Genomic DNA, 11,184 nt, shown 5'->3' on the forward strand with positions numbered 1-11,184 from the left:
AAAATCTGCGAACAACAAGACTGGATGCTGTCTCTTATACACATCTAGATGTGTATAAGAGACAGGTATTATATCATCTGTTAACCAAGGTGCACATTTTTTACGAACCCTTCGTTTTTTTACGGGAACATGTTTGTCTATAATTTCTTTAAAGTGTTTTTCAAATAGATGGGCACTTATATTTACATCACATGCTGACAGAACATCATCCCAGATTATATTGTTTAAATCGCAGAGAAAATCTTCTTCTATTAATTTAGAGTAATCTCGAGATATTTTGTACTTGTGATTTTGATTGCTTCTCTGCTTATCAACTATTTTTGTATTACTATGTTTTTTTTTACCCCAGATTGCATATGTCATGGAGAGGTCACTTAAACCGACATGAATTACACCGCTATCTGATATTTTATCAGTATTAGAACAATACATAACATCAATTAAAGTAGAACTATTTACTGTTATTCTAGTAGGTTCATTGATTATCTGCTGAAGATGAAAACTAGCACATATATCATTAAGTTTATTAGAATAACAATGAGGTACAGTGGCAAGTAAATCACAATTTAAATCACCCATTAATATGTAGTCTTTGCTTTCTAGTTCAATAGAATGTAAAATATTATTAATATGGTTAAATTGATCAATCGATGAACCAAGAGGTCTGTACTGGCCATAAAACAATAATAAAAGGCTTACATTTGACTGGCATAATTTCAATTGTGATAAGTTCTAGTACATTTGGACAAAGGTCATTTCGCAATTTATGAATACAATTGTGGTTTACATACAGTGCTACACCTCCACGTCTAACATTTTCAAAACCATCGACATTTCTATCCTTCCGATATAAATAATAGTTGTCAATATGTACATCGTTGTTACCAATATTTCCATTCAAGAAAGTTTCACTAAGTCCACATATATCTATGTGATTATTATTTAAAATATTTTGCAATTCATCAAAATTGTGAGTAAGACTACAGATATTTAATTGTGTTATAACTAGACCCTGTTTATTAAGAACTTTAAATATATTAGTTTCAGTGTCATTTACATTGGTGGGTGTAGATATTTTGTCATTTTCTGTTGCATTTACACTATTATTTCTTGTAAAATTTGTAGTCTCGTTTTCATGGAAAGTTGTTTGATTTAAATTCTCATTCTCATAAGTATTGAAATCAGGAAGGCTTATATTTAAATGAAACGATTCATCAGTGTTTGTCTTATTACAAACAGATAGATTAGAAATTGTACAGTTATTTTTAAAAACATTAGAGTGATTATTTGAATTGTTTTCTATATCTGATACTTCTATCTCACTACAACTCATATTATAACTTGATGTGTAAAAGACAGATTTGCAAGAATCATCTTCAGAAGCATTGTTGGTGCAGTTACATTGAGTTATTGCTTTGTAGTTTGTTTTTTCCTCGGCTGACTCTTCATTGCCTTGATATTAGTAAGGATTGTTCATCATGCAGAATTTCCCCTTGTGGCCACAGTTTCCACAGTTCCAACATTCAATTGGTCGTCCATGTCTGCAGTTATGTGAATTGTGGCCTTTTTCACCACAAAAGAAGCAGGCTTGTCTGTTGTACTTAATATTGCTTGTCTGACTTTGATGGATGTGCCGTATTGGTAGTATCTGTACCATTCGATTGATTGTTTTGACCAGAGTTGCTGTACCTCTTTTTGAAAGGTGTAGACCATCCTTTGCAAGGTTAGTAGCACTAATTAGACCATTTGCAGTGAAGGTGACATCATTATTAATAAATCTTTGACCAAATTCTTTATGGAGGAGATCATTTAGTATGTTAACTCTGTCTTGATTTGCTTTACTATCTAGTCTTGGGCAAACACTGGAAATGTATACGCGACCAGCAATTCTGTCTGCAGCCGATTGACATATTTCTTTGAGTTTATTAACGACTGTTGAAGGGTCGAAATTTGGAGACGTGCAATCATTGGTACCTGAATGTATAATAAGATTGTTCACCTTCGACAAATCCATTTCCGAAAGATGGCGTTGGATATCCGTAACTCTAGCTCCACGGAGAGTTTTTACATCAGTTGCTTGGAGGAGGTTTGGTCTGAAGTGCTTTACTATTGAGTCACCATTAACAAGATTCCTTCTTGGTGTAGTGACACTATGATTACCTGGGCCAGCACCATGAATGGAATGCATATTCTCTAGAGGTTTGTTTAAGTTTTGAAATATTGTTGCAGTCTTCAACAAATCCGGACTTCTTTGATGCAACTTTATTAGATGGTTGTTGTGGAGTTAAAATTGCATTTGAGTCGTCGCTGTTATTTTGTACACAGTCTTCAACAGGAAGAGCACTGAATGAGTTCTGTAACTTTACGGCTGGACTACATGTAGGGTGGACATTCAACGATTTATTAGTAGACTTACTTTTACCAGGATAGTGAAATTCATTTTCCTGTATCACAGAGCGTAGATTCAATACTTGTGCTTCGAGTAAGGAGTTACGCTCGGAAAGCTCTCTGAAAGCTGTTGACAAGTGTGTAAAATTAGATCTCAGATCACGATAGTCTTGCACTTGCTTTTTTAAGTCAAAAATGGCATCTTCTTGACTTTTGATTTTGTTCTTCATCTTCAGAGTCTCATCAATTGTTTGTGTCTGAGTCCAACTATCAATAGGTTTGGTATTTATTGTTTGAGTGTGAGATGTGTTAACGAACATCTGAATATCATCAAATTGAGTGCTTGAGGAGGACATAAAGACTTCCTGCCTTGTAACAGTTGTAGAGGGAATAGGCATAGGCGTTGATGTACATTGTACAGTAGGGTTTTCTACTACATCATGGTACAAGCTGTTGACTGAATTTAGGCTAAATCCATTTCTCATCGATGATAAGTTTAAGTTGGATGTACTGGGAGATATATCCATTATCATCTTGTTCAGTGCATGGAAATCTGATTTAACCCATTGCGTAGAGCAGTAACTTTGAACATGAACATGGGTGCTTTCCAAATTAGCTGTTAATATAACAGGCACTTGACGATCATCTTCCTCAACTGTTGTTTTGAATGTCAAACAATTTATTCCTTTTTTAACAGGTTCGCCGTATACACTCAATAATAGTTCAATGAACTTGTCAAAAATATCTTTGGTGTTAGGAGACAAAGAGCAAGAATACTGGTTAAGGTCTATCTTCCACAGTTTTGAGTCAATAATATACATTTCTTCAATTTCATTCTCAGTGAATCCTAGAAAAGCTGCTTCACTTGAAACATCATTATTTATCAAGCAGGAACTAATGTCTAGGCTAGCTTCCAAGTCAAACAAAGCCATTTTAAGGTAGTAAACAGCTTGTTGATAAGGCTTGTTGATGAATAAACAATGCTACTTACAGTTCAAGTGAAGCCTAGGTTTTAGCCTTAAAATTTCCTTTAATTTCTTCTGAAAGACTATACAAATAGTAGGCAAAAGGATGAAAACATATTCCTTACATGAAGTTCTTCATAATGAATAGAGATTTGGCTGATGATGTTTGAAGGTAACTGTAAAATACTTCAAGACAAACACTGACTGTCTCAGACCAGACCTTGCTGCTAGACTTTTGCATAGTACTCTGACTTTGATGAATATATGAACACATCATTGTGGATGAATATATGAACACAATAAACTGGTTTCAGAACAAAATAAACTTATCTTACTATGAAATAATTGCATGTTTTTTACAACCAAAACTTTCAGCAATAAATTCACTCACTTCGTTATGTCGGAAAAAATTTGTTTGATGACGAGATCAAAGAGAAAAATGTGAACTACTTCATCAGTATGTTCGTGTCATAGGAAAAAAATAAATATGACCTTTGCAGCCAAAACAATAGAGGGCTGTCCAGACAGTTAAGTTGCTGCTGAAAATGATAGTAGTGCCATGATATCGCGCTCTCAACAACTGATAGTCATGTACCTACTATAATGATACTCTCTTGTGTGTGTACTGTAGCCAAGGAAAAAACATTATAATGATAAATTTAATTTCTATAAAAACAATATTCAAAAGACTTGGCAAACAATTAACTCTGTCTTAGGACGCAACACAAAAAAACATTTTCCATCTTTTTTTCAGCACAAAGGATAAAAAATTACTGAGCCTCAACTTATAGCAAATAAATTTAATGATTATTTTATAAACATTGGATCAAATCTCACAAAGGAAATTAACAAACCTACTAACCATCACTTTACGTCATATCTTAATCCACCTCTTAAAGACTCATTTTTTCTCACACCTCCATCTGAAGAGGAAATCACAAATATTATTAAAGTATTAAAAGACAATAAGAGCCCTGGTTGTGATGAAATATCTAACAAAGTAGTTAAATCCACTTCCAATTTAATTACGAAGCCCTTATGTTATATTTTTAACCAATGTTTTGCCCAAGGAATTTTTCCTGATAACTTGCCTTGGTTGCCAAGGTAGTTCCTATTTTTAAAAAAGATGATGCTCATTTATTTACTAATTATAGACCAATCTCCTTGTTACCATGTTTTTCAAAAATTCTGGAGCGCTTAATTTACAATAGATTATACACCTTCTTATCTAAACACAATATTCTTTATAATCGCCAATATGGTTTTAGAAAATTATACTCAGCAGATCTTGCTCTTATTGATATTTACGACCAAATTACTAAAGCAATTAATAATAATGATTTTACCGTCGGTATTTTTCTTGATTTAAGCAAGGCCTTTGATACCATTGACTATGAAATTCTATTGAGTAAACTTGAACGATGTGGTGTCAGAGGCCTTGCTCTTGATTTATTTAGAAATTATCTTGGCAACCGACAACAGTTCACTACATTTAATTCTTTTAATTCTTATTTATCTAATATTACATGTGGTGTTCCACAAGGATCCATACTTGGACCCTTGTTATTTTTAATATATGTTAATGATCTCCCAAACTGCTCTTCTCTATTAAACTTTGTTCTTTTCGCAGATGACACTAACATTTTTTATTCACACCAAAATAAAAATGATCTCCTTACAATTATTAACACTGAATTAACTAAGGTATCTAATTGGCTTAAATTAAATATGCTATCTCTTAATATTTCTAAAACTAATTTTATTGTTTTTAAAAATAAAATAAAAAGCATAGATTCCTTTCTTATTAAAATTGATAACAACATAATTGAAAAAGTAACTGAAACAAAATTCCTTGGCATTACATTAGATTTCATATTATCTTGGCAATCCCATCATAACAGTATTACAAATATTATATCAAGAAACATTGGTGTTATGAATAAATTAAAACATTACTTTCCGCAGAACATTCTTTTATCCTTGTATAATACTTTAATCTTACCTTATATCAGTTATTGTAACACATCATGGGCTGCTACAGTTGATAAATTTCTTCATCTATGTCCCTGGACAAGTCCTGAAACAACCCCTATTGACAATATTTTTAAATTACAAAAGCGAGCTCTCAGGATTTGTGCAGGGACAACTCGTATTTCCCATACCAAACCTTTATTTTACTAATTTAATGTTCTAAATGTATTTGATTTGCATAAATTACAAAATTGTGTCTTTATGTATCGCTTTAGAAATGAAACATTACCTCCACATATTCATAATCTATTTCCAAAACAACAGGCTGATATACATGACCATAATACTAGATTTGCTAAAAGTAACGTTTTATTTGAAAAATATACATCCTCTTCTAGAAAAAAATCCATATTTTACACTAGTCCAAAATTATGGAATTCCTTAAAAACTTCCTTTAAATCCTTACCTAATCTCAACTCTTTTAAATACAATCTTAAAAAGTCTCTGGTCTCGGAGTATGGCCGGTAAGTATCCTGGTCGGTCTGTCTGTCTGTCGGTCATTCTTATTTGTACTTAATGGACTGCCACCATATATATATGTACGTTTGTTTGTATATGTATGTGTGTGTGTGTGTGTATATATATATTTATGTACTGTATGTGTGTATGTATGTATGTGTATGTATGTATATGTATGTATATGCATATGTGTATATATATATATATTTATTTTGTGTTTATATTTTTGGATTTCTATATATTTTTAACTGGTGGCCACGGCTTAAAGTTTTATTCTAAACTTATTTTGGCCTCCTTCCACACACTTATTCTGTAATGTACTATTATTCTTAGTTGGTTTTACTATTAAGCCTTTGTTATCTATGTTAATATGTTATAAATTAAACAAACAAACAAACAAACAACCCACACTTCGGTTTTCCCATAATACACCTTTTTCACGCTGCGGTAGACATCTTCAGTCGATGACTTGAACATTTTATTTTTATTTGGAATTTTTGCTGGGGAGCAGGTTCACAAAACAAAGTATAAAAAAGTGGTTTTTTTTAAGTTATCATATTATGTAAATTTTACCAGTATTCATTTTTTTAAAGTTTTAATTCATGCAATATATCACACAAATTAATATTTTGTATTTTCATTTTATAGATCAATTCCACTCATTCATGATGAATGAATTCCATAAGAGGATCCTTATTCAAAACCGGGTTAGACTAGTGAACGATTTACAATCAGAAACGCTGATTAACTATATGATTCAGGATGAAATAATGACACCCAATCATGCAGAAATGCTCAAATCAAAACTAACAACACAATACAAGAATGAGTACTTCTTAGATTTGTTAGCAACAAGAGGACCAAAAGCATTTGGCAGTTTTTTGAAAAATCTGAAAGAGAGCGAAGACGATCCATTGTATGAATTTGTGAACAACTTAGCAAGTCAACCTCCAAATAATATGGACATCAATCAACGTTATACCGGACCACCTCAACAAGGTAAGCTCGGTTTCTATACTATCGCTACACAGTCGCTACAGCGTTTTCACTGCAATCCCTGCAACTGACCAATCAGCTTTGTCAAAGGAGTCCGCGATAGCGTGTACTGATTTTTATGGAAACCAAGCTGTATTAATAAAATATAAAGTCAAATAAAGTATTGTATACTCACAAAATGATATAGAATCTGCCTGTAAGCACTAACCAAATTCACATAAGATGCCCTCACCAAATGAATACTGTATGGTAGATTAAAAAAGTACAGTAAATTGTTTTCTGGTGAAATTGATTGGTGCAATAGTGCCTGGCTGTTCACTCAACCTAGACGTTGGCTAAAAATGAACCAAACAACTGGGGTATGGGCTGAAAAATTGATCACCCAAAGTGCCTCAGAGCTTATTTTGGTCATCTAAAAAACAAAGAATTTTTGCAGGAGCATTTCCCCAGATCCTCTACAGCAGTGTTATGTCGATCTACCCCACTTTTGGCTCCCATTTCGGACATCTGGATCCGCCCATGTTTACCCAGTCTTTCCACTAATGTGTAGGCCTACAGTAGGTACCTGTTATTTTTATTAAACATTGTCTTTTGAATTGTGAAGGCAAAAACCTTAATAGTTTGAAGAATATCAAGAAATACAAATAAACTATCTAAATAAAATCCTATGTACAGTACTGTTATTTATTATCATAATTTTAATTTCAATTTTAAAGGGACTGGGTATATGCCTGGCGGCATAAGTCAACCTCATACAGGACACCCACATCAAGGTAATGTGCTGGAGTAAATGCATCCATATAGTAAATGCATCCATAAACCACCTGTAATTCTAATGGGTGGTTTAGACCTCTGACCTCTACAGAGTAAATTTCTGTAGAAGGTCAGAGTGTGAACACAAGTTGTCCATGTTTGAACTTGTGTACTTGGACATAGCCTTTGACCCATGTTGTCCATTTTGCTAAAGAACATTTATTATTTATATATTTTAATTTACCTTAATTGTTGTATTTGTTTAGTACCTGTAGCTATTTCTGTATACCTGCCAACTTTGAAACAGTAGTTTGTAGTTTGCAGTAGTTCGTTGGTTACCTAACCTCTGACTATAATAATTATAACAACTCCATAGCAACGGTTAACTAGTCCCATTCCTTATATCGTCGCTCACATCACAAACTAACACAATTAAATTCAATTGTGTTAAGGACTTTTTGTGTGGTAAAGAATACAAAATTGCTTGACAACCAATACACGCTCGTTTTGACGCGCTAATGTGATTTCACAAACTAACACAATATACTTTGATTGTGTTAGTTCGTGATGTGAGCGACGATATTGCCATTTCACTTTCCTTGTAAAATGATTGTTACCCATGTTGTGGCACTCCAGTAAAGAAGATTTTTGTCTTGATGTACTGTTCAAGTCAAAGTGAGACATTGTTACTGTACTATTATCAGTATGAATATATTTTGTAATTTACAGTATCTCTGGATTCTCAAAGTCTGCCTGGGAGCACCAACCAATTTCAAACAGGATTCCCTCAACTGTTTGTTTGTTTTTATTTATTGGAATGCTATTTAGCATTTAACTGTGTATTTTCTCGGTAAAATTGTTTGGTGCAGTGGTTGCGGGCAGTTCATACTTTCAACTCAGAAGTTGGGGTGTGGCTTCATAATGGCTTTATTGCTGTTCATTATTTCTATATAGGGCCGCTGTGCGGACGGGGTAAAAGTGCTCTCTGTGTACCAACAATGCCTTTGGAACGGATGTTCCACTATATTGGGAAGCTGCTCTATCTTCTGCTATTTATTATCTTTGGTAATATACAGGTCAAAATACAGAGCACCAGTTACAGGTGGTTCAATCTCAGCCTAGAGGTTGGAATGTGAACTGGTAATACCGTAAAACCTCGAATTCAAACCTAGTGGACTTAATCTCGAGATGAAGCCCATCTCAAATTAAAGCCTCCCTCTTTAGTTTGCAAAATTAGCCCCCCCCCTCTTTTTAGTTCACAAATGTACAGTAGCCTTGAAAAGAAACCCATGGGCTTCTTTTCAAGATACCATAGGCTTCTTTTTGAGATAGTACAGAACAAACACTGTACATGAATTTCAGAAAACAAAATAAATTAAAAACAAGCTTGATTTAATTCATACAGTAGTTTAGGTGATTTAGTGCCATTTAAATACACTTCATGTTTCAGTGGCCTTATTTATTGTTTTATAGTACAAATTCACAAAATTTACAGCATTCGTTTTGAAAAGAAGCCCCCTCTTTACTTTGCGAAAGTAGCCTTTCTTGAAAAGAAGCCCATCTTGAAAAGAAGCCATTCATCCAAAGTAAGGCTAGGCCTAGCCTAGCAGTGTTGGATAGGCTAATGTTTTCGGCGCCTACTATATTTGTTTGCTGACCTGTCACAAAATTAAACATGAAAAATTAATCTGCATTTATTTTTTGTGTGGAACACAAAAAAAATCAAATTTCAGACTTATTTTACATTTTTTTCATGCTTAGGAATGTCTAAATTCAGTTAAACTAGCAATTCCGTATTATATTTATAAATCTTTATAACATTATACAAAAATTAGATTTTTCTTAACAACTGAACTTTTGCCAGGAATGGGGCTTTAACACCAGGGCACTGACTATAATAATTATAACAACTCCATAGCCAAGATTAACCAAGCCCTAAAGCTTGTTCTCATTAAAATGAAACCATGCACATTCATCCTTGAACCATAAAACATTGCAGAATTAAATAAATTTCCCTAAGAACATAAACTATTACCATATCAATATAAATTTAATTTCTAATTTACAGTATCTCCAGATTCTGGTAGTATGCCTGTTAGTACCAACCAATTTCAACCAGGATTCCCTCAACAAGGTAATATTCTAAAGAATTTACAGTATTTTTTCTTGGTGAAATCGATTGGTGCAGTGGTTGTGGGCAGTTCATACTTTCAACTCAGAGGTTGGGGTGTGGCTTCATAATGGCGTTTCGCTTGTGTCCTTGTGCATGTTGGCTCACTCCAATAAAGAAGTATAATGATGGGTACCTGGTAGGCTGATTCAACATTGTTTTCTGAATTATTAAGGTGTGAATCTGATATTATACCCAGCTCCTGGGGGAAAAAACAAAATTTGTTCGGTAGAAAAAACAATGTTTATAGAATGTGTGACTCTAAGAGACTAAAATTGTTTAAATTAGCCTTCCAAACCTCGAGATATTCCGACGCCTTCTCACAGGCTCTAGGCTTCTCCTGGTCGCACCCACTTATGCTCCTGTCAGAGAAAATTGCCTTCTTGTCAGGGACTTCTTCCTTCCCCCACATTCAAGACATCAAATCCCTTCAGGCAAATCCCGGCATCACTACTGGTTTGAAGAATACTGTATATTTAAAGAAAACTATAGTAAATATCTTAATGTTTAATGAAAAACAAGACATTAAGATAGTCATTGTAATTTGAATTTATAATTTATAGTATCTCCATTTCCTGGAAGTCTGATTTCAAATGCCAGTCAGTATCCTGTTGGACACCCTCAACAAGGTAATATACTGGACAAAATACAGTGTAATATACTGGACAAAATACAGTGTAATATACTGGACAAAATACAGTGTAATATACTGGACAAAATACAGTGTAATATACTGGACAAAATACAGCGTAATATACATGGCCGGCGGAAGCGGGGGGCCGGGGGGGCCCGGGCCCCCCACTTTCTGGCGAAAAATATATAATGTCTGGAGATTTTTGTATGGCTGCTGAGAAAGTTTACCTTACCGTTTTCATGAGGGGGAAAACCTTCAATTTTGAAGAACAAAGTCATTAGACACCTAGCTCAAAAGTCGAGAAAGGTCATCTCCCGCCATCTAGAAATCAAAATTTTCCCAGGGGAGGAATGTTGACCCCACCACCTAGATTTGATTCCAGATCTGCATGATTCATATTCCATAAGCAGTGGCGTAAAAGGCGGGGCCAGGGGGGGCAGACTGCCCCCCCGACGGTTTTTACCGGGCTGACCAACCCGTCGTACCGGGCTGGGTAAGAAGAGAAAAGAAAGAGGAGAGAGGGAGGGAAAGAGAAAGAAGGGGAAAGAAAAAGAAAGGAAAAAGGAAAAGAAAAAGAGAAGAGAAAAATAAAGACAAGAATAAAAAGGAAGATATAATGAACAGATATCACAATACCCCGGCCTGCAACCCCTTCTCCACTTCAAAAAGTGTCCATACCGCATTTGATCTAAGCCGCCAGGTATTCTCCGCAGTGGCGTAACCACCGGGGGACAAGGGGAAAATATCCATCTGTGGAAAATCTTTCCCCATTGAATGCCCTTTTCACC

General features: G+C 34.4%; 1 protein-coding gene across 5 annotated transcripts in view; it reads left to right on the top strand.

The window, feature by feature from the left end:
• LOC117105442 (death domain-containing protein CRADD-like) overlaps positions 1–11,184 on the top strand; it is a 19,871-nt gene that overhangs the window by 3,629 nt on the left and 5,058 nt on the right. For 2 of the 5 annotated variants that reach the window (XM_033246575.1, XM_033246577.1), the window contains exons 2-4: positions 6,492–6,842; positions 7,556–7,612; positions 9,661–9,726. In XM_033246575.1, the coding sequence (XP_033102466.1) occupies positions 6,509–6,842; positions 7,556–7,612; positions 9,661–9,726 (457 nt within the window). In that variant the 5' untranslated portion in view covers positions 6,492–6,508. Of the gene's footprint in view, positions 1–6,491; positions 6,843–7,555; positions 7,613–9,660; positions 9,727–10,325; positions 10,392–11,184 lie in introns of all 5 variants that reach the window. The other 3 variants (XM_033246573.1, XM_033246574.1, XM_033246576.1) reach the window with 3 other exon arrangements.

This window comes from Anneissia japonica, unplaced genomic scaffold (genome assembly GCF_011630105.1).
Source record: "Anneissia japonica isolate Jap-2015-1 unplaced genomic scaffold, ASM1163010v1 scaffold1128_len1000024_cov185, whole genome shotgun sequence".
NCBI lineage: Eukaryota > Metazoa > Echinodermata > Crinoidea > Comatulida > Comatulidae > Anneissia > Anneissia japonica.